General features: G+C 50.8%; 1 protein-coding gene across 1 annotated transcript; it reads left to right on the top strand.

Moving 5' to 3' along the window:
• The first annotated feature begins 139 nt into the window (after positions 1–139).
• Abcd1 (ATP binding cassette subfamily D member 1) lies at positions 140–22,594 on the top strand. The gene is made up of 10 exons (XM_048336162.1): positions 140–1,465; positions 4,960–5,140; positions 13,417–13,565; positions 13,645–13,813; positions 14,629–14,723; positions 17,535–17,680; positions 18,101–18,246; positions 20,828–20,912; positions 21,151–21,276; positions 21,379–22,594. The coding sequence occupies exons 1-10, from the start codon at positions 566–568 to the stop codon at positions 21,611–21,613; spliced, it is 2,232 nt and encodes a 743-aa protein (XP_048192119.1). The 5' UTR covers positions 140–565; the 3' UTR covers positions 21,614–22,594.
• The last annotated feature ends 601 nt before the right edge of the window (positions 22,595–23,195 follow it).

The raw sequence follows: 23,195 nt of genomic DNA, 5'->3' as shown, positions 1-23,195 counted from the left end.
ACCCGTGAGGCGAGGATGGGGGTGGGGCGCCCTTTACCCAGACTCCGCCTCCCGCTCCTCCTCCGCCTCCTCCCCTTCCCTGGACTCGCCTCTGGGAAGGGTGGGTGGGTGGAGATTCTGGCCTGGGTAGATAGTCTGGCCAGAGACTGTCGTTCCCAGCTTAGCAGCTGAACGGACTGGGCGCCCTGTGCCCCCGGGAGGGGCGTCAGCAGGGAGGCAGGGAGGAGCTGGAGAAGGTAGAGGGGAATTAGTCGCCCTCTCGGCCCAAACCTTTCGAGGCTCTGACCTCGGAGGTTAAAGGGCTGACAGTAGAGGGAAGACAAGTTTCTCCTCCTGGGTTGCCTTGAAGGGCCCACGACACTGGGGAACTCTGAGCCCACCGTACCAGGAGCCCCAGCAGCACCCGGGGTGCCTCAAGCGACAGTCTCAGGGACCACTGCAAGGTTTCCGGTTGCCTAGACAACGAGCCCGCGGTCAGAGCAACAGCCCTTCCTTCCAGCATCTGCCTCAACTGCTGCCTCGGTCATCCAGTCCCAGCACAAGCCTGCCAGCCAGCACAGGTGACATGCCGGTGCTCTCCACTCCACGGCCCTCGCGGGCGACCACGCTGAAGCGCACAGCGATGGTCCTGGCGCTTACCGCCTACGGCGTGCACAAAATCTACCCTTTGGTGCGGCAGTGCCTGACCCTGGCCAGGGGCCCTCAGGTGCCACCTGGGGAAGCCACGCAGGAAGCCTCCGGGGCCACATCCGCCAAGACTGGCATGAACCGGGTATTCCTGCGACGGCTCCTGGTGCTGCTACGACTGCTGTTTCCCCGAATCCTGTGCCGGGAGTCGGGACTCCTGGCGCTGCACTCTGCCGCCCTGGTGAGCCGAACTTTCTTGTCCGTATACGTGGCCCGCCTAGATGGCCGGCTGGCCCGCTGCATCGTGCGCAAGGACCCCCGAGCCTTCAGCTGGCAGCTGCTGCAGTGGCTCCTCATCGCCCTGCCTGCCACCTTCATCAACAGCGCCATTCGCTACCTGGAGGGTCAGCTGGCCTTAGCCTTCCGAAGCCGTCTGGTGGACCATGCCTACAGCCTCTACTTCACCCAGCAGACCTACTACCGTGTGAGCAACATGGATGGAAGGCTGCGCAACCCTGACCAGTCCCTCACTGAGGATGTGGTGGCCTTTGCTGCCTCGGTGGCCCACCTCTACTCCAACCTCACCAAGCCACTCCTGGACGTGGCTGTGACCTCTTACACCCTGGTTAGAGCGGCCCGCTCCCGTGGAGCTGGCACTGCCTGGCCGTCAGCCATTGCTGGCCTCGTGGTGTTCCTCACGGCCAATGTGCTTCGAGCCTTCTCACCTAAGTTTGGGGAGCTGGTGGCAGAGGAGGCGCGACGGAAGGGGGAGCTGCGCTACATGCATTCTCGTGTGGTGGCCAACTCGGAGGAAATCGCCTTCTATGGGGGCCATGAGGTGGGGCTAGTTGGGGTGCTGCAAACATGGCAGAGTGTGTAGGTGACTGGAAAGGCCAGGATGGCCAGCTCTGAGCAATTGGGTGATGGTTGGGGTATGCATAGGCCATGGGAGATGGGGGGAGGACAGGAGGGCCTGGGCTGGCCGAGGTTTTAGGTGCAGAAAGAGAGGGACAACCACTGCATAGAGATGCCTGGGGCTGGCTCAAGCCACTTCTGCTTCCTTCCTGAGCTTGTGCTAGACTTGGAGCAGTGGATCCTATGCTGTTTGAGCCACTATGGCTCCAGCTCACTCCACTCCTGCAGCCCAGCCAGGGGGAGACCCGAGCCATCTGGGAGCGCGGGTGGCGTTGCTGTGCCCTTTGAAGGCCAGCGTCCACCAGAGCTCGCTGGCTGGGCAGGGGAGCATTATGAGCATGACTCAGCCCCAGCAGAGGTTAACGAGCAGCGTTCAGCATAGTGGCTGTAGTTGTGGGGGTTCTCAGGGTCAAGGCCAAAGAGCCCCAGGCCTGCCTGGCCGGGACCACTTTGGCTAGCCACAGGCCTAGCTGCCTGCCAGCAGCCCTGGTTCCGAAATGCCTAGCCCCAGCCGCCACGGAGGCGGGACACACTTCCTGCCCACCCAGCAGCTTCCCAGCCCCCAGCATGGCTGCCTGTCCATCCGGCTCCAGGCTTAGGGCTCTGCTCTCTCTTTCCAGGGGTGGGCCTAGGACAGTGGAACCGGCTGGGAAAGGTTACTCCAGGCCAATTCTCCCTTTATCTTCCTGCAGCCCCTCCCCTTCCTTGAGCCTGGGGTTGCAGCTGCTTCAAGCCCTGCTCTCCGCAACTCAGGTTTCAGTTCCCCACTGGTTGGAGGAGGGGCAGAATGACACCCATCTCCTGCGGGTCTGTGTACATTCCCTGGGTCAGGCAGCCTCTTGTTTGACCATGTCTCTTTGGCTCTACATCTTGTAGAGAAGCAAGCTTGTTTCTGCTTTTTAAAGAGGGTTTGTCCCCTCACATGCTGGTGTACACCTGTAATCCCAGGCTCAAAACAGAGGGCCCCGGGGAGGGGTGGGGAGCTGTTGCCATTACTTTTCAGAGAGGAGCCATCCTGGCTTATGCTAAGTTTCTGATTGGGTAAAAAGTGCTTGGCCTTCAGCTGTAATCCCCTCTCCTGTTCTCTTTTCCCCATGTGCCAGGCTGCAGGGCCTTGGCAAGCAGCTGTAGCCTTGGGTGAGGCGCCTGGCATATTACCGGCAGCTACATAATCAGCCTTGGCTAGCACTCCTGCCAGCTCCTAGTAGTACGAGCCTAGATTACCAGGGTACCCAGTGAGGTGTGCACACTTCAGGAAACAGGTTGGGCCTGAGTAAAGCTGAGCTATGTCAGCAGCAGAGTGTTGGGGACAACACAGCACTGGTGTTTTGAAGGACTTCCTCTGGGCTTTCATCAGGAAATAGTTTGGTTGGTTGCCAAGGAGAGTTCAGGTGCAGAGGGCCACTGTGTGCATCCTTGACCTGTCTCTAGAGGTGTTGTTCAGAAAGCTATACGAGATGATGTCTGTCCCCCCCCAGGTGAGTTGATTGGCCTTGCTTTGCAGGTCTGGCCCCATTCCAGTCCCACTAGCTGATGTCCCTGTGGACATGGGCCTAAGCTCAGATCAATAGGTTCGGGCAGAAGGGCAGAAGTGACTGACTGGCTAGAGGGCAAACAGCAGAGCATTCTGTTCATACTAGGACTTCAAACAAGGCTGTTTATTTTAATACACATGTGCATTGTGTGCACACATGTACACAATCTCTTGCTTGAGAACAAAGTAAGTCTTTCTTCATAAATCCAAAGCATTAGACTAGAGGTGTGGATCAAATAGTTGTGAGTAGAAAAAGCTGAGTGAGAATGAGGGATCTTGAGCTCAATTCCCAGTACTGGCACAAAAAAAATAAGTTCAGGCATCATTTTTAAGAATCTGAACTGGGCATTGGTGGCTCACGCCTGTAATCTTAGCTATTCAGGAGTCTGAGATCTGAGGATTGCAGCTGGAAGCCAGCCTGGGCAGGAAAGTCCAGGAGATGCTTATCTACAATACTTACTCTGAAAGATCGTCTGAAGTGGTGCTGTAGCTCAAATGGAGAGCATTAGCCTTGAGCACAAAGAGAAACAAGGACAGAACGCAGGCCTTGGCTCCCTTAATATCCCCGCCAGTATATTCCACATTTTTGCACTACTTGGTACCCCCTACTTGGGCAGGCCACTTTGTCTCTGTTGGCATTAGTGTTTTACAATGAATATGAAAATATACATGCAATGAGACCTGTGAGAAGCTAATGGAGCTAGTCTCCACTGGCCCATGTCTGTAATCCTGATTATGCAAGAGGCTGAAATTCAGAGGATCATAGTTCAAAACCAGAATGGGAAGTAAAGTCCAGGAGATTCTATTTCCAAAACAATCAGCACAAAGTAGGGCTGGATTCATAGCTTAGATGGTAAAGCACCAGTAGATGAAGCCAACAGACCATGGGACCCTGAATTTAAACAGAAAGGAAGGAAGGAGGGAAGGAAAGAAGGAAGGAAAGAAGGAAGGAAGGAAGGAAGGGAATGGAGGGAGGGAGGGAAGGGAAGGCAGGCAAGCAGGCAAAGAAAAGAAAGAAGGCCAAATAGAGAAGACATGAAAGCACTTGGCAAATAGTGCCAGACTGGGGAGCTGTCATCAGCTGGGCATATACATAAAACTAGGCCATATGCACACCTGGACCAAGCCAGGAAATCCAAGACTCCATAGCTACCTTGCTATGCGCGTTTGCCAACATTTCTGGTGTCTACTACCTGTGTACTGCTGTCACCCCTTTCCCTGTGGAAGCAGAGAGTGCAGAAAGAAATAGGAGGAAAAACTGCTAAGAGAGGAAGAGGCAAGCTGAGGTACAGCCAGCTTGGGAGTGTCCCCTCCTCGTTTTGGTGGGAAAATGCAGTCAGTGCAAGTTTCTTACAGAGAAGTACAGTGAGAAGGTAGCAGAAGGGGAGACCTCAGTAGGGGAGACTGAACTGAGTTTTTCAAATGGGGAGTGTTGTGATTTGCTCCCCTGTGCTAGTCTTTGCTTAATTCAGGATAGAAAACTGAAGAGCTGATCACTTCCAGGGGGAGGAGGTGCCTAGGTGTGAAGGGGAGGAGAAAGATGCTGAGAGGGAGCCCAAAGAAACGGGCTCAATGGAGGACAGAAAAGCTACTGTCCTAGGCCTGCAACCAGAAACTTTCCAGGATACAGAGAAAAGAGTGATGGCTGTCCCAACTAGAGAGATAGTTGGCAAAAAGAGGAGCTATGCTGGGATGTCCTGTAGTACCATTTCCACCATTACTTGTTTGAGACTCAGCTCCACCCACTTGTAATCCCACATTTCTTAGCCTTGTCATGGCCATGATATAGCATTAGTGTGTGTGTGAGACCAGTACTTGGGGACTCTTACTATCACCTCCACAGGAGTAGCCACAAGGCCTCTCAATGCGTACTGTCCCGGCAGGTGGAACTAGCACTGCTTCAGCACTCCTATCAAGACCTGGCTTCTCAGATCAACCTCATCCTGCTGGAACGCCTGTGGTATGTCATGCTGGAGCAATTCCTCATGAAATACGTGTGGAGTGCCTCAGGCCTGCTCATGGTGGCCGTCCCTATCATCACCGCCACTGGCTACTCAGAGTCAGGTGAGTCAAGACTCCAGGGGCTGGGGCCAGGCTTGTGGAGCGCAGCTGGCTCACCTGCCCCTTTTATCTGGGACGTGGAGGCCTTAGTAATACCCTAGATTGCCAGAGGTCAGGATTTCCTCATAGATCCTTATTGCCTTTGGCCCTGCATACATCTCATGCTCCTTGCTACCATCAGCTGAGCCAAGAACCCCAACTCAGAAACACCACATGCCTCTTTCTCCCCCCAAGTCATGGGGCTTGAACTCAGGGCCTGGGCACTGTCCCTGCTACTCTTTGTGCTCAAGGCTAGAGCCCCACCACTTGAGCCACAGAGCCACTTTTTCTGAGTAGTTTATTGGTGATGAGTCTCACAAACTTTTCTACTCCAGATGGCTTTGAACCGTGATCCTCAAATCTCAGCCTCCTGAGTAGCTAGGATTACAGACATGAGCCACAGGTGCCCAGTTACCACATGCCTCTTTAGCATATATGTGCACCCTTGCCCACCTCTCCCTATGTTTAGCCCAACTTCACTACCCCAGCCATGGTTAGCTTGTGTGTGTATGTACATACATGTGAGCACGTATACCAGTACTGGGGCTTGAACTCAGGGCCTGGGTGTTGTCCCTTAGTTTTTGGTTCAGGGCTGGTGCTCTACCACATGAGCCACAGCTCTACTTCTGGTTTTTTGGTGGTCAATAGGAGATGAGTGTCATGGACTTTCCTGCCAGAGCTGGCCTCGAAGTATGATCCTCAAATCTCAAGGCTTCCTGAGAAGCTAGGATTACAGATGTGAGCCACCAGTGCCCAGCTTATGGTTGTCTTTATTCCATTTTTTCTTCTACTGGTTTAGAGTTTACTCATTGTATTTTCAGGCATTCAGTAGTTACCCTTGAGAAGGTTAACATGCCACTCTAGGTTCTTAAAAAACAGACATAGGTTAATCAATAGCTCCCCTCCTCTGAGACCTTAGAAACATTTTATCTTAGAAAAACAAACCCCTCTTACCTGTCACTACGGCCAGTGTGAAGTTTGCATTCATTCATATGGTTTCTGTTCATGGATGTTGCTTTATCCTGTGAATACAAATATAAACTCAATCTCATCTGTACTGATTTCTCTCCTTGACATTCCATTCCTTTTTTTTGCCAGTCCTGGGACTTGAACTCAGGGCCTGAGCACTGTCCCTGAGCTTCTTTTGCTCAGTGTTAACACTTTATCTCTTGAGCCACATCACCACTTCCGGCTTTTTGTATGTGGTGCTGAGGAATGGAACCCAGGGCTTCATGCATGCTAGGTAAGCACTCTACCACTAGGCCACATTCCCAGCCCCATCAAGACTGGTTTTCTGTCACTTAAGCCACATCTGAATTTGACCAGTCCTTTTTTGCACTGATTATTTCATTTCTTTTTTGGGATGTACTGGGGTTTGAACTGGGGTTGGGACTTTGCAGGTGCTCAGCTTGCTCTCTCACTCACCCTTCCTTCCTTCCTTTTCTTCCTTCCTTCCTTCCTTCTTTTTCTTCCTTCCTTCCTTTCCCTTCCCTTCCCTTCTCCCTCCTTCCACCTCTTTCTTTCTTTCCTTCCTTCCTTCCTTTCTTTTCTTTCTTTCTTCCTTTCTTCCCTCCCTCCATGTCTCTCTCTCTCTTTCTCTCTCTCTCTCTTTCTTTCTTTCTTGGTCCTGGGCCTTGAACTCAGTGTCTGGGCTATCCAAGAGCTTCCTTTGCTCAAGGGTACTGCTCTGCCACTTGAACCACTGTGCCACTTCTGGATTTTTCTGAGCAGTTTATTGGAGGCAAGAGTCTCACAGACGCTCCTGCCTGGGCTGGCTTCAAATTGCAATCCTCAGTTCTCAGCCTCCTGAATAGCAAGGCATGAGCCACCAATGCCCAGCTCAAATTGTTTTTATAAGTGTCTCATTTGCTCATCTTTGTCACCACTCTGTGTGTGTGTGCGCGCACATGTGCATACTGGTACTTACACTTCAGGTTCAGGTTTTTCACTCACAGCTGACACTACACCATGTGAGCTACATCTCCACTTCTAGCTTTTGCTCGTTATTTGGAAATATGAAGCACCAGGATTTGTCTACGTAGGCTAGCAGCAAACCTCAATTCTCATTATCTCAGCCTCTTGAGTAGCTAGGATTCTAGATATGAGTCATTAGCACCCAGCCTTCCCATCACTTCTTCTGTGCTTGTTTATCATAGTAATCATATTTATTGTCTATCCAATGATTTATCTTAAGTTCTTGGGATTTGAATCTACTTTTTCCTTCTGCTTGATTTTCCTCACTCATGGTAGATCATTTCCTTATTATACCTTCACCCTCCATGAGGGTGTAATTACTTGGTATACATCTGCTTTTGTTTCAGCCAAGCACTTGAGGGGTTATTAACCAGTCGGAGGCCATGTTCCTATTAACCTTTCAGTTTAAGCAGGATGGGGGTGTTCCTGAGCTTGGAGGTAGTATTCATTTGAAGCCCAAATACATAATTACAAATTGTTACAAGAGATGTTTTGTAAGAAAGCCAGTGAGGCTTTCCTGTCTTCTCTGTCTGTCTCTGGGAAGTTCAAAGAGTTCCTTTGGCTACTTGCTTCCCCCACCCCAGAAATTCCTTGCTTTCCTTCAAGCACAACTATGTTTTAAAAGGTGTTATAGTTTACACAGTTCAGCATCAAGAGAGTTATCAGTTATAGGTATGAATATCGCGCCTGACTTACTTGAAAAACAGAAAACTCTGTGATTCTTTAGCTATTTGTAGGTTTCCACTTTGGGGCTACCACCCTCACCTATCTGTTTTTCTCCCTTGGGTTTGTTCTCCCAGGAGGAAAAATCTAATTCTGGAAGCCGACACACACACACAAAGTGGCCTTGTTTCAGGTATCTCAGTCAGCACACCTAGCCCAGAGCATGTGAACCAACCCATGAGAAAACCAACAATGAGGAAGTGCCTGCAGCCACTTTCCCCTGACTGCAACTAGACAAACGGCAGCTTGTCTACTTCTGGAAAGGTTGTTTCCTTCTCTAAAGGCCTAGGACATGTGTGTGTATGCATGTATGTGCTAGTTCTGGTCTCAAATTCAGGACATGAGCACTGTCCTTGAGGTTTTATGCACAAAGCTAGCTCTCTACCACTTGAGTTATAGCTCCACTTCTGGATTTTTTGAGTGGTTAATTGGAGATAAAAGCCTCAGAGTTTTCTGCCCAGTCTGGCTTCAAATCATCCTCAGGTCTCAGCTTCTCAAGTAGCTAGGATTACAGACAGCCTAGGTCTCTGTGTGTGTGTGTGTGTGTGTGTGTGTGTGTGTGTGTGTGTGTGTGTGTGTGTATCCTAGGGCTTGAATTCAGGGGCTTAGTGGTATTTGAGCATTTTTGCTCAAAACCTAGCACTCTGCCACTTGAGCCACAGCTTGGCTTCTAGCTTTTTGGTGGTTTATTGGAGACAAGAGTCTCACAGACTTTCCTGTCCTGGCTGGCTTTGAGTCATAATCGTCAGATCTCAGCCTCCTGAGTACTTAGTATTACAGGTGTGAGCCACCAGGGCCTAGCTAGCCTAGGACTTTTCGAAGCTTCTGCTGTTCTAGGCTTGTGGGAAATTCTGTCTTTGTCCCTTCCCCCATCACTCACAGTCACCTTTGGAAAACACACAAAGGCGATTTCATCTTCCTTGCATGCCGCCTTGCTTGTCCCCTTTCGGTCTTAGTAGCCTCCCTGTTTATTCCTCTAAATACCAGGCATGCTTTGGCTTCAGGCACTTGGGACCTGATACATTTTCTGCCAGGAATGTCCTTTCCTCTGCTGCCCCCTCATCAGAGCTTTGTTCCCAGGCTGCCCTTTGGCAAGGCCTGTCTTGACTAGCACACATTTTTCTGCCCTTACCTTCCATCCTGCTCCCCTAAGTATTGAGCACTCTGTGTATCCCATCTTTGTTGGATTTCCCACTCTCTATTTTCCACATTATGTTGGATGATGGTAAGAAGGCTGTCTGGTTTTTTTGTCAGTCCTAGGGCTTGAACTCAGGACCTGGGTGCTGTCCCTGAGCCTTTTTTGTTCAAAGCCAGTGTTCTATCACTTGACCTCCATTTCTTTTGAAAAAAATAGTTCCTTGGAGATAAGAGTCTCACAGACTTTCCTGCCCAGACTGGCTTCAAACCATGCTGCTCAGATCTTAGCCTCTTGAGTAGTTAGGATTATAGATGTGAGTCACCAGTGCCCAACTGGTTGTCTGTTTCATCCCTACTCTGTCCCCAGAATCAAGTGAGAGCTCCTAGTGCTTCATGGAACCTGAGAAGAGGCAGGTCCTTAACTGCTGGGGAAGATTTAGGTAAGCTTTGTTTTGCTAGCCTGCAAAGGCAGAGGACTGAGGAAAGGGGTAGGGCCTGTGACTCCCTAGAGGCCCCAAGGGGATCTACAGGATGCTAGTGTCCTTGATACACGGTGGGGCTGTGTCCTAGAGGGCATGGTGGGAAGAAAGGTCCAGGACCTTAGACTCCCCTCCCCACCAGGTTCATTGCCCTGTTTTCCTGAGCCCAGCTCTAGGAAGCAATGTAAGATATCCCTCCTATCCCCTTTCTACTTCGTGCTACTTGTGTGTGCATACATGTGTGTGTACACTGGGACTTGGAGTCAGGTCCTCAAAGCTCTTGCTTGGCTTTTTCATTAACATTTGGTACTCTACCTCTTGAGCCATGCCTCCAGTTCCAGCTTTGTGTTGGCTAATTGGAGATAGCATCTCATAGATTTGTCTGGCCAGGATGGCTTTGAGCCTTCATCCTCAGATCTCATCCTCCTGAGTAGCTAGGGTTATGGACCTGAGCCACCAGCACCTGGCCTTGCACTGCTCTAAGTTGATTTTCCCCCTTTTCTCCTGACCTTTCCCTTGCTACTGATGTGTGAGGCTCCACTTCAGAATCTCCATTTCAGCCCCAGAGCTCCTGGTACTTCCCCAGTAAATAATCCCTACTCACTCATCTCTACCTCAGGATCCTCAGTGTCAGCCTCCTCCTTGCTCTCCACTACCATTTCCAACCTAGTTACTACAAGTCCCAAGATTGGGAGGGTGTGAGAGAAGGGGTGACATTGTCCAAAAAGAAGTGTACTCATAGCCTGGCGCCAGTAGCTCACACCTGTCATCCTAGTTACTAAGGAGGCTGAGCTCTGAGGATCAGGGTTCGAAGGCAGCCCAGGCAGAAAAGTCCCCATGAGACTCTTATTTCCAATAAATCGCTCAAAACCTGGAAGTGGCTCTGTGGCTGTAAGTGGTAGAGGGCTAGCCTTGAGCACAAAGAGGCTCAGGGACAGCACCCAGGCCCTGAGTTCAAGCCCTACAACCAACCAGAGAGAGAGAAAAGAGAGAGAGAGATGCACTCATTACCTGACTTATGTAACTCTACCCCTTCTAGACATCACCTTCATAGTAATATTTGTTTTGTCAGTCCTGGGGCTTGAACCCAGGGCCTGGGCACTGTCCCTAAGCTTCTTTTGCTCAAGACTAGCACTCTACCACTTGATCCACAGCACCACTTCCAGCCTTTTCTGTGTATGTGGTACTGAGGAATTGAACTCAGGGCTTCATGCATGCCAGGCAAGCACTCTACCACTAAGCCACATTCCCAGCCCCAATTCTGAACACTTTATCACACCAAGGACAAGCTCCATGCTAGATGCAGTGGCTTATACCTATAATCCTAGCTATTCAGAAAGCTGAGATTTGAGGATTGCAATTCAAAGTTACTCAAAGCAGAAGAATCTGAGAGCAAAATGCTGTACTGAAGGCATTGCTCAGGTAGTAGAACTGCAGCCATTAAAAAAAGCCCAGTGATAGCCTAGGATCCTGAATTCAAGGCCTGGTGCCAACACACACAGACACAGACACACACAAAGAGTTACACACAGATAGACACACACACACACACACACATACACACGAAACTAGATTCATTATCAGTTCCCCTTTGCTCAGACTCTGTACCCACTAATCTGCTTCCTATCTCTAAGGATTTGCTTATTCTGGACATTTCATAGAAATGTAATCATATGGTGTGACCTTTGGTGATTGGCTTCTTTCACTGAACTTAATTGTTTCAAGGTTCATTTGTGTTGTAAGATGAACAAGTACTTCATTCTTTTTTTTCCCAGTCCTGGGAGTTGGACTCAGGGCCTGGGCACTGTCCCTGGCTTCTTTTTGCTCAAGGCTAGCACTCGGCCACTTGAGCCACAGCACCACTTCTGGCTTTTTCTATATATGTGCTGCTGAGGAATCGAACCCAGGGCTTCATGCATGCTAGGCAATTGCTCTACCTCTAAGCCACATTCCCAGCCCACTTCATTCTTTTTTTATGACTGAATAATAGTCTACTGTATGTATATACTACAGTTTCTTTGATACACATGGCGGTTTGGGCTATTAAAATAGTACTGCTATGACCATTCCATATAAAGTTTCTATGTAGGCATTTTTTTTTGTTTCTCTTGCAAACCTATCTAGGAGTGGATTTCCAAGGTCTTTACAGTGGTTCTTTGTTTAACCTTATGAGGAGTTCTTTTCCACAGTGACACACCATTTTATCTCCTACCAGCAGTAGATGACAGTCCAGCTTCTCATTTGACCAGTGATTGGTATTATCTCCCTTTGTTACAGCCACCCCAATTGGAGTGATGAGGGGTGAGGTGGTATTGATTTGCATTTGCCTAAAAGTATCGATGTTACACATATTTCTTGACATTATTGGCCATTTATATATCTTATGTGGACAAGTTTCTATTCACATTCTTAGCCTATTTTTTGATTAGGTTATTTTTCTCTTTGTTGTTAAATTATGATAGTTATTTTTAATTTGGGGGCACTATTCTACTAAACTACCAGGTAGGTAGTTTACAAACATTCTCTCCTAGTATGTAGGTTGCCTCTAACGTTTTTTTCGGTACTACAGTTTGAACTCAGTGCTTCACGCTTGTTCAGCAGGCTACTAAGCTATGCCTGTCTGTCTTTTGACTTTTGTGATGATTTCCTTTAGTGCCCAACTGTGTGGGGTTTGCAGGTGGGGGTTGGTCTTAGAGGAGGCTGCTGGTATCAGGGCTCGAACTCAGGGCCCTCACACTCATTTGTCTTGTTTTGCTCAGGCTAATGTTCTACCACTTGAGCCATACTGCCAATCTGACACTTTTCTGGTTAACTGGAGATGGCTTTTCTGCCGAAACTGGCTTCAAACTGTGAACCTGAAGTTCATAGACAAGGTGCTTGCCTAGCAAGTACAATGTCCTGGGTTCAATCCCCAGTACCAAAAAAGAAAAGACAAAAAATACAGTTAAAAAAACAAACAGATAAACAAAATGTGATCCTCCAGGTGTCAGCTGCTTAGTATTATGATAGACATGAGCCCGTGGCATCTGACAGAATTTTTGTGCTTTCTTTTTTTTCCACTGTCAGGATTTTGACATTAGTTTTTTGTTTGTTTGTTTGTTTTTGACCAGTCCTGGGGCTTGAACTCACGGCCTGGGCACTGTCCCTGAGCTTCTTTTGCTCAAGGCTAGCACTCTACCACTTGAGCCACAGTACCACTTCTGGCTTTTTCTGTGTATGTGGTACAGAGGAATGGAACCCAGGGCTTGATGCATGCTAGGCAAGCACTCTACTGCTAAGCCACATTCCCAGTCCCTCGACATGAGTTTTGTTTTTTTTTAGCTCAACTGACAGTGTACCATTTGAGCCACACCTCCAGGCTGCCAAGTTTATTTAATTTTGATGAAGTTCAGTTGATTTGTTTTTCAGTAGTTCCTTGTGCTTTTGGTGTCAAACCTAAGAAATTGCTGTGTGTCATCTAAGATCAAGATGCTTTGCCATTGTTTTCTTTTTTCTTCTTTTTTTTTGTCAGTCCTGGGGCTCGAACCCTGGGCTTGGGCACTGTCCCTGAGCTCCTTTTTGCTCAAAGCTAGTGTTCTACCACTTGAGCCACAGTGCCACCTCTTGTTAATTGGAGATAAGAGGCTCACAGACTTTCCTGCCTGGGCTGGCTTTGAACTGTGATCCTCCGTTCTCACCCTCTTTAGTAGCTAGGATTGTAGGTGTGAGCCACTGGTGCCTGGCTGCCATTGTTTTCTTCTGAGTCTTATAGTTTTAGTTCCTCACATTGACCTGTAATCCTCTTATAGTTCATTTTCATTTGTGGTGGTAGAGGGGCACTTTTCCACGTGTGTATGTATCTGGTTGTACCAACACAATTTGTACAAGACTCATCTTTCCTATGGAGGCTTCTAACTCTGTCCCCCTTCCTTCTCCCTTGGCTCATAGACTCAGAGACCATGAGGAAGTCAGCCTTCCAGAAGGAGGAGGAAGAGGAGGAACTTGTGAGTGAGCGCACAGAAGCCTTCACCATTGCCCGCAACCTCCTCACGGCTGCTGCAGATGCCACTGAGCGGATCATGTCCTCCTACAAGGAGGTAGCCCCAGCACAGTGCATCCCAACCCTATCTGTGCCCCACAGTGGCCAAGGCTAAACCCACGCTGGCCTCCCTACAGGTAACAGAGCTGGCTGGCTACACAGCCCGGGTTTACGAGATGTTCCAGGTATTTGAAGATGTCCAGCACTGTCGTTTCAAGAGGCCTGGGGAACCAGAGGATGGTCAGTCTGGGTCTGGAGCCATGATACAATCTGGTGTCCACATAGAGGGGCCCTTGAAGATCCAAGGTGAGATGCTTCCTCTCTCATGTCTGCCTTCCACTGAGTAGAGTACCCCAGATGGCCTGGTCCAACTAGGAATGGAGGGCTGCCGGGCTGCCTGGCGGGGTTATTGAGGACTTGTGAAGAATGACTTGGGCCTCTGAAGAGGGTTTCCTCAGAAGAGGTGCTGGCCAAGCAGCTGTCTTGTCCAAGCAGTGGCTGCCAGCTAAGCTGCTAATCCGCCCCCAAGAGCCCTGGCCTAGATTACCAGTTAATAAAGAAAGGCAAGTACTGGGGGCAGGGAGAGATTGATTGGAGCATAATGTAATTGTGTGGAAATGTAACAGTGAAATCCTCTTCTTTATAAATAATGTGAGCTAACCAATTTTATTAGAGAGGAGTGTGTGGGAGGACACAGACCTATGCAGGCACCCAGAGAAAGTTCAAGCAATGTGTGAGCATAGGAGAGACTCTACCCAGCTGCCAGCTACATAGGAGTCCGAGTACTGCATAAAGTCTTAGACCTTGGAGACGCCTTTAATTGGTGCCCAGGAGAGGGGCAGACATAGAGCAGGAGTAACAATGCCTCACGTTCCAGAGGACCCAAGCTATAGTGGCAAACTAGGAGTATGGTACTAGATATTAGGGGCAGGGGTCAGTTTGTTGGAAGACCTGGCTATTTTCCCAAGGGGCTGTGGACCTTTACCATGCTGTTCCAGAGTCCATGGGTGGGCTATTAGGAGTGGATAAGCCTGTCCCAAGGGTGCAACGGAGGGCCTCCAGGGCACAGGGAACCCATGTAAATACTCTTCCTCTTCTCTTTCCTTGCATTTTCCCTGCAGGCCAGGTGGTGGATGTGGAGCAGGGGATTATCTGTGAGAATATCCCCATCATCACACCCACAGGAGATGTGGTAGTGGCCAGCCTCAACATCAGGGTAGGTGGAGTGGATGAGGGGTGTCTGACTCAGAAGTGCTGACTGGGCTAAGCTAAGCAGATAAGGCCTAGGCGTACATCCCAGGTGCCTGGCCATTTGCATCTGGAAGCCCCAGCCCTAACTGTGTTATCAGTAGTCATTGTCCCCAGCTCTGCGTGGCAGGTAGGCTAAGGTCAAGGTGGGAGGTCAACGTGTCTCTAGGAGTCAGAGCTGATAAAAAATTAAAATTAAAAATCCCCTAGTGGTTACCAGGATTGGCCAAGGGTTACCCAAACAATCTTAGTCTGATCGTTGCCTGCTCCCACCCTCCTAAGAGAGCCGAGACTTGGGAACTCTGGTTCCTCTTCAGTTGTGGGGGAGAAGATTGCCATTCTCCCACCTGGGCCCCTCTGCTGTGTAGTCTGCGTCCTACTTGATCTGCTTTGAGATGTCCCTAGCACAGAGTGTGTGTGGTAGACACTGAGGTATCCATTGGGAATGGCTCTCTGGCCCTGAGGAGATCAAGGAAAGGAAATGAGCTGGGGATGCCTTATACCTGTAAGCCTAGCTACTCAGTGTGTTGTGATGTGCTATGTTGTTTCTCAAGAGGGGAGGAATTAGGGAAGAGACAGGAAGAGGTAGGAATGCCTCCGCTGCTGCCTTTGTCTGCTGAGGGGCTAAGCCTGGAGGGGAGGAAGAGGAGAAAGAAACCGCAAGAGTCAGTGTGAGGCAAGACATGCGGTGTTACCTCAGAGAGCACACACAGTAGTAGTGGTGTGAGCGAGTGTTACCACCCCTTGACAGTGGTGGTTTCCAGGCTAGACTCAGAAAAGCCAAAGGAAGCAAAGACAGTGAGTCCCTGGTGAGTAAGCTATGGCTGCTTAGAGAACAAGGCCAGGTAAGAAGAGGCAGTTGGAGGTGCGAGAGCAGGGCCAAGATCCTGCACGAACCAAAAGCCCTCTTGCCCCTTCTGCCCTCAAAGTTGATGGTTACACACTTGTGTGTCTTGAGGCTTCCCTGGCAAAGTACCACAGACTAGGTGTCTTTAACAGCAGAAAAGGACTCTTCCAACTCTGGGAGTACAAGTCTAGATAGAGGGCACAAGATGGGGATCCTTCTTTGGGGTCTGAGGGAGTCTGGCTGTCGCAGGACTCACGCAGCTTCTGGTTTTCTGACAGTTGCTGGTGTTCCTTGCTTGTGTCACATCATCCCACTCTCTGCCTCCGTCTTCACATGGTGTTCTCTGTGTGTGTGTGTGTGTGTGTGTGTGTGTGTGTGTGTGTGTGTGCATGTCTGTGATCCAGTCTCCCATTTGTAAGTTCACATTGAATCAGGACCGCCTCACTGCAGTATGACTTCATGTTAGCTAATCTGATCATGTATGACCTATTTTCAAGTAAGGTCACCCTCTGAGGTGCTAGGGATTTCAGTATATGAATTTAGCATCCATCATGGCCCAGCCGATGACACTTAACACTGCCTGAAGTGGCAAAGGCCAGCACATTGAATTTTCTTTCTAGGAGGGCTCTGCACTGTGTTGTTATTTTTCACAGATACGTAAGCACTCACATTGAGAGTAAGGGACTAAGTATGATGGTGCTGGTGATGGCCTGGGGATATCTACCCTGGGGTGCCCCAAATATTCTCTATCCTGGGGCTGAATGGAAATCGGATAGGAAATCTGATAGGACAGTAGTCTTCCTGTACTCACCCCTCCTTCCTACAACTGTTTCCATACTCACTAGGGGTAATGTGATTGGCTAATGCAGGACTCTGTGGAGTCAGAGAACACCAAGGGGGCAGGGAAATAGGCAAGGGAGGTATTAAATGCTAAGTCTAGAATTCTGAAGAAAGTGCCTTTGTTAGAGACAATTTCTTTCTTTTTTTTTTTTTTTCAAAATGCAAAAGCAAGGCTTTATTCAGGCGAGCTGCAGGTCGGGCCTCGTCCTACCCACCGACACAGCGGAGGTTAGGAGGAAGCCCCGAGCTGTGATTACACAGGGCTTATAAAGGCAAAAAGCAAAGTTACAGCAATCAGGTGTTCAAGCAAGATTAGGATACGGGTACAAATCTGATTGGCTCAGGGCTTGAGGCATTCCGGGGCGGTTAGAGTTAAGCTAGAGACAATTTCTAAAGGGGGCTGAGGCTCTTGACTTTGAGTTTGGATTTTGGGTGAAGTGGGAGTTGATGGGATTGAGAGTGACATCCACAGTCTTGGAACACACCCATTTCTTCAGTTATAATAAGATCCCCTCTTCTGCTGTTGGCCCCATGTTTGCCAGACATGTTGAGGCCTCAAGGGACAGAGCCAACTCCTGTGTTCTAAGCCGGGCATACAGTGAGGGCTGTGCACATTGGACCGCACCTCTCTGGTTTTGCTGTCACTTATCAAAAGATCATGAATCTCCAGACACCGGTGGCTCACACTTGTAATCCTACCTATTCAGGAGGCTGAGATCTGAGGATTATAGTTCACATAACCCAGGTAGGAAAGTCCATAAGACTCTTAGCTCCAATTAAGCACCAAAAAAGCCAGAAGTAAAACTGTGCCTTAACTGGAAGAGTACTAGCCTTAAGCAGAAAAGCTCAGGACAGAGCCCTGAACCTGAGCTCAAGCCCCAGGACCACCACATACACAACAAAACGATCAAGACTAGCCTACCCCCATCAAAGTTCTTGACACATGCCTGTAATCCCAGCACTGGGGAGGCTAAGGCAGGAGGATTGTCAGGCCCAGGCCAGCCTAGGCTACCTGGTGAGGCCGGGCCCACCTGCCAGCCTTGGATGTAGGAACCTTTCCGAGGCTGGCACCACAGTCCGCTGCATCTACAGGTGGAAGAGGGCATGCACCTGCTCATCACGGGCCCCAATGGTTGTGGCAAGAGCTCTTTGTTTCGGATCCTGGGCGGGCTCTGGCCCACGTATGGCGGCGTGCTCTACAAGCCCCCACCCCACCGCATGTTCTACATCCCTCAGAGGTAAGGAAGCCTGCCACTGGAGAGACCTCGCCAGCAGGCAGTGCACAGGCTTCTTCCCTGTCTTTCCCCCACCTCTTCCCCCCTGTGCAACTGGAAGTTTACCACAGAGGCCTAGGAAAGGGCAGAGTCTACACTTTTTGAAAAGGACACAAAGATGCTGCCCTGGAGCCCAACAAACTGGGAATCCTACCTCATTGTCTATCCATTGTGGATCTGGGTGGGAGTTCTTGCAGTCAGGCCCCCAGATGCGCATGTGTGCATGTATTCATGGATAAGTTGGGGGTGCATAGCTATGGTGTGGCCACGACTTGGAAGGCTTTGCTGCAGGTCTGGCCTCATCATCCACAGCCAAGGCTATTGTAGGACATCCTTTAGGGAAACTGGCACTCTGCCCTCGGTGGACATACAGCTTTCCCACAGGCCCTACATGTCCGTGGGCTCCTTGCGTGAGCAGGTGATCTACCCAGACTCAGTGGAAGACATGCGAAGGAAAGGCTACTCGGAGCAGCAGCTGGAAGCCATCCTGGACATTGTGCACCTCCACCACATACTGCAACGAGAAGGAGGTACAGACGGGGCTGGAGCTTATCATCCCTGTAGGAACAATTGTATCGCCCTTTGTCCCAAGATCATGATGGGGAACCTGCTGCCACCCGTACTCTTGGCCTCTTCCACCAACCCTGGGGGATGAAGGTTATCTCTACATCGAAGAGTCCAAAGTACCTGACACACTTTCCAGGGAGGACTGCCCAGAAACAGGTGGCCCTAAGCGGTATCCATGCACCAGGGAAGGGGTGTTCTTCTCATGGGAGAGAAGTCTGAGCCAAGACCTGTGGAACTCTAACCAAGTGGTCACCCTATGGGCAAACCAGGAGAGCACAGGACAGGGTGCATGCAGCCGGGCTTTGGGGACCGGATGGGGCTAGCCTCTGGGCTTTCCTGAGGAGGGATCAGAAGCACTGCAGAGGATTACATTTCAGCAAGATGGCTCTCCTCAGGGCAGGGTAAGCCTAGTTGTGCAGTGTTTGTGTTGGGATGTGGATGGGGAGAGTAGAGTTGGAGGGGACTTTGGGGAAAAAAGCTCAGGAGGGAGGGACAAGTTGTGAGGAAGGTTGAGAAAAGAAAAGAAGACTTATGGAAGTGGCACTGTGGCTCAAAGTGATAGGGTACCAGTCTTGAGCAAAAGACCTCAGGGACAATACCCAGGCCCCCACAACCAACAACAGTTTTTTTTTAAAAAAGCAGCGGGGCTCATGCTTGCAATCCTTGCTACTCAGGAGGCTGACATCTAAGAATTGTGGTTCAAAGCCAGCCCAGGCAGGATACTCCCTGAGACTCTTATCTCCAGTTAACCAGTAGAAAATAGGAAGTGGTGCTGTGTCCTAATGTGGTAGAGTGCTAGCCTTGAGCAAAAATGAGCTCAGGGACAGCACTCTGGCCCTGATTTCAAGCTTCAGGACTGGCAAAAAAAAAAAAAGAGAGACAAAAAAACATAGCTGGGCTCTGGTGGCTCACACCTGTAACACTAGCTTCTCAGGAGGCTGAGATCTGAGGATTGCAATTCAAAGCCAGCCTGGGCAGGAAAGTCTGTGAGAGTCTTATCTGCAATTGAACCCTAATAATCCAGAAGTAGAGCTGTGGTTCAAGTGGTAGGGTGCTAGTTTTCACCACAAAAGCTCAAGGACAGTGCTCAGGCCCTAAATTCAAGCCCCATAACCAGCACAAAACAAAAAGTAAGCAAACAACCAAACAAAAAAGACATAGAGGGATAATGCTTGTGTCCAATGTCCCTTGTGCCCAGAGAGAGATAGGAGAAAGCAGTGTACTGCAGGGCAGAATGGAGGGCAGGTTGAATTTTCTAGTGACATCTGAGCACTGGAGTTCCACTTCCTTGCCTCCCTTACAACTCTAGGTTCCAGATGATCTTGAGGGGTAGGGGCACAGTTCAAGGTATGCAGCACATGCCTAGTAAGTGTAAGGACATGAATTCAGTCCATACTTCCACCACCAAAAAAAATTTTTTTGAACAAGCCCTCACTTCTCTGATTTTGTTGAAGAATGCGTGGAGCTCTCTGCAGCAGCTTTCAGTGGAATGAGGAGCCTGGGGAGAGTTCATGATAGAGCTTTAGGAAGTAACGTGGGCTGGGGGATTAGAAGCATGGCTCAGTTAATAGAGTGCTAGCCAATGAGCCAAAGCATCAGGTACCAAGTTCAAGTCCCAGTCTCTGACCTAAAAAAGAAAGGAAGATAAGTACGTAGCATGGACTATTGAGAGTTTAAGTCCCAAGAGAAGCAGGCCACAGTTGGTAGGGAGCTGTGCCCTGTGCAGGCTTGGGGACTCCAGGTGATCTAGTAGGTCATTCTGCTGTGTGTAGCATCTATTTTGAAAATCACCTCATGATCCAAGACAGGCCAGGCTGTAGGATGGAGGAAGGAGGAGGAAGAGACAACGTGTGCTTGCCAGTGTCTTCCAGGGATCGTTCAATAGGCCGCCACGTGTGTGACACACACTCATCTCCCATTGGCCAGTCACAGGGTGACACTTCACCATGGGGCAAGCGGAAGCGTAGTCCTGATGCTGCGCTGCCCTGTGCCCTGACAACCCTTCTAGGTCCACAGGCGGGCGCAGTGGATGACGGGAACACAGATGCCTCTTCTGCCAGCCATCCTGACAAATCAGCCCGCTCATCGGCTTGCTCAGATCACCCTCCCGAGCCCTGCCAGGCCCCTTCCCTTGGCGTGTGTCTGGACGGCTGTCTTCTCTGTGTCTCTTCACATTGTCTTCCCTCTGGGTGTGCCTCTGTGTCCAAATTTCCCCCTTTTTGAAGGACGCCAGTCCTGTTGGATGAGGGCCCACCCTGATGACCTCACCTTAACCATCGTTTCTGTAAAGACCCACAGAAGGCCCCATCCAGAGGTGCTGGGGTATAGGACCCCAGCATAACTTTTCTGAGGGAACACAGCTGTGGCTCTAACTCTTTCACTTATTAAAGTATCACAGGCAGGTGAATACACACAGTAGAAACATATAGGTAGACCTCTGGGGTCAGAGTGGTACATCTTTCTATCAGTTCCCCCATGTCCCCCCCCCACACTGGGCCCTTGTTGAATTTGAACAGAGCCCCTTGCCCCTTGCCCCTTGCCCAGGTTGGGAGGCCGTGTGTGACTGGAAGGACGTGCTATCCGGGGGCGAGAAGCAGAGAATTGGCATGGCCCGCATGTTCTATCACAGGTGAGCCCTGGGGATGGCTGTCCAGGGTGGTCCAGAAGCAGCACTAAGGACAAATGGGTGCTCCCTGGGGCCTCCTGCAAAAAGAATGCAGCTACCAGAAACAGCCTTGGGCCTACCAAACCTAGTAGGGCCATGGGCTATAAGGAGCAGGCCAGGGACTGGGGCCTGGGCTGGAGCAGAATAGACGATCAGCAGTGGAGGATCCACAGCCCCTTCCCTTTGGCTCCTCCCCTCCAAGGCCCAAGTACGCTCTGTTGGATGAGTGCACCAGTGCCGTGAGCATAGACGTGGAAGGCAAGATCTTCCAGGCAGCCAAGGATGCAGGCATTGCGCTGCTGTCCATCACGCACCGGCCATCGCTGTGGTAGGTGCCTCGCGAAGGGCTGCCTCTGGGCAGGGTGGGGAGCTGCCCCCTGAGGTGGGGAGGGCGGCTGCCAGCGGGCTTTCGGTCTGTCTCCCCGACCAGGAAGTACCACACACACTTGCTCCAGTTTGATGGGGAAGGTGGCTGGAAGTTTGAGAAGCTAGACTCGGCCACCCGCCTGAGCCTGACAGAGGAGAAGCAACGTCTGGAACAGCAGCTGGCTGGCATTCCCAAAATTCAGGGGCGCCTCCAAGAGCTCCGCCAGATTCTGGGCGAGGCTATAGCCCCAGATAAGCCCTCTGCAGCCAGCCTCCCAGGCCCAGGCATCCCAACCTGACCGGGACCCAGTGTGTCGCCCCTACCCCTGCCTCAGCTCTCCGATCACATGAAGGAAGCAGCAACAGCAGCCACCCTGCCCTCACCACCCCTGCATGCCTGTCCCTCCTCCCAGGCCATGGGCCTTGCCCTTCCCAGGAGACCCTGTCCTGCCTCCAACCTCACCCTGGGGTTCGCTCCGTGATACCTGTGCCTGTTCAGGACAGTGAGTCCTTTGCTTTTCTCTGGGGAGCAAGTATTGGCGCTAGGGTTCCTCAGACCCCATATCAAGTATGGTTGAGCCATAGCAAGGGTGCAAGGCACTCCACTGGCCCCGTTTACTGCAGACTGCCAGGGGCTGGCAATTGTGGGTCATCGCCCTCCTGAAACTCAAATCCCCGTTACTTCCTCTGGTCCCTTGAAAATCCCATGATCCATGTGTCTGTTGCCACCATAGCGAAAGCTCTAGTTCCCACAGGATGCCCTTCCTGCCATGGAAACAGCCAAATGGGGCTCAGGGTCAGTCAGAGCGCTGGGCCTGTGTCTTCTCCTGCCCTGGCAATGCGGAGGCCTCCGGGAGAAGGCTACACGGCCTTCCCGAGTCCCCAGCTCTTGCCTCCCCAGCCTTCTTGCCCACTACAACTTAGCCTAGTGGATTCCGTTTGTAGTTGTCTCCATTGCCAACATGCAAAGCTACCTGCCAGGGCAAGCGGGCACCGTGTGTTGGGCAGCCCAGCCTGTGGTGCCAAACCCGGCCCCACCCCACCCTGCCAGCCTACACTGCCAGCTGCCACTGGGGGGAGCCCTGTACGTGTCAGGAGGGAGGGAGGACACTTCGTTCCCAGCTTCGTGCCAAAGAGGGGTCACAGGGGGCACTGTCTCTGCCAAGCCAGCCCCACTGCCACTGTGTGCCTTTCCCAAGCCTTTAGCCTTTCGGCTAAGGCACCCCCTTTTCAGTCCCCTCAATCGCCAGTCCTCTCAGTAAAGACTTGTGGAAAATGAACTCCCTGCCTTGCTGCGTGGTGGAAGTTGAGATGGAGAGAAATGAGTGGGCCCAGGCCCTCCGGATAGGAATTCAGCTCTGCTGCCAAAGCCGTTCCACCCTAGGACACGGCCCAGCACCTCTGTGGCTGAGTCAGAATGGAAGCGAGCTTGAGTTACACTTCACGTGGCTGTAAGGAGGTTTAGCTGACAGTGGCTTCATGAAAATTCTGGCTGAGTCCAGAATGAACTGTGAGCCCCATGCTGGGGAGCGGGGAGCCCCATGCTGGGGAGTGGGGAGCCCCATACTGGGGAGCGGGAAGCCCCGCCAGGTCCCTGCAGGAGCAGTGACTGTGAAGCCAGCAAGGCCAGCAAGCTGCCAGGGAGGAGATGGACATCCCAGGCAGCAACGGGGCCACAGGGAAGAAGTGAGGCCCAGGCCGAATCGCAACCCAGCAGGGTTGCTGCCTCTGAACCATCTAGGAAAAGGAGCAGCTTGTGCAAAGGCCCAGGGTTGATGTTGTGTTCCGGGGAAGGAGTTGCTGTCTGGCAGACTTTGTAGGTCACAGTGAGGAGTCTAGACTTAGCCAAGAGGCAGCCAGAGGCCACTGAAGAGTTCTCAG

Source organism: Perognathus longimembris, chromosome 28, assembly GCF_023159225.1.
Source record: "Perognathus longimembris pacificus isolate PPM17 chromosome 28, ASM2315922v1, whole genome shotgun sequence".
NCBI classification, from domain to species: Eukaryota; Metazoa; Chordata; class Mammalia; order Rodentia; family Heteromyidae; genus Perognathus; species Perognathus longimembris.
This window is presented reverse-complemented; position numbering and strand designations above follow the sequence as displayed.

Bases quoted from the DNA above. Each gene is read 5' to 3' on its own strand.
- Abcd1 (XM_048336162.1), top strand. From the start codon at position 566: ATGCCGGTGCTCTCCACTCCACGGCCCTCGCGGGCGACCACGCTGAAG. The intron at 14,724-17,534 runs GTAGGTGGAGTG...CTGCATCTACAG, and splicing joins TGGCCAGCCTCAACATCAGG to GTGGAAGAGGGCATGCACCT. The intron at 20,913-21,150 runs GTGAGCCCTGGG...CTCCCCTCCAAG, and splicing joins GCCCGCATGTTCTATCACAG to GCCCAAGTACGCTCTGTTGG.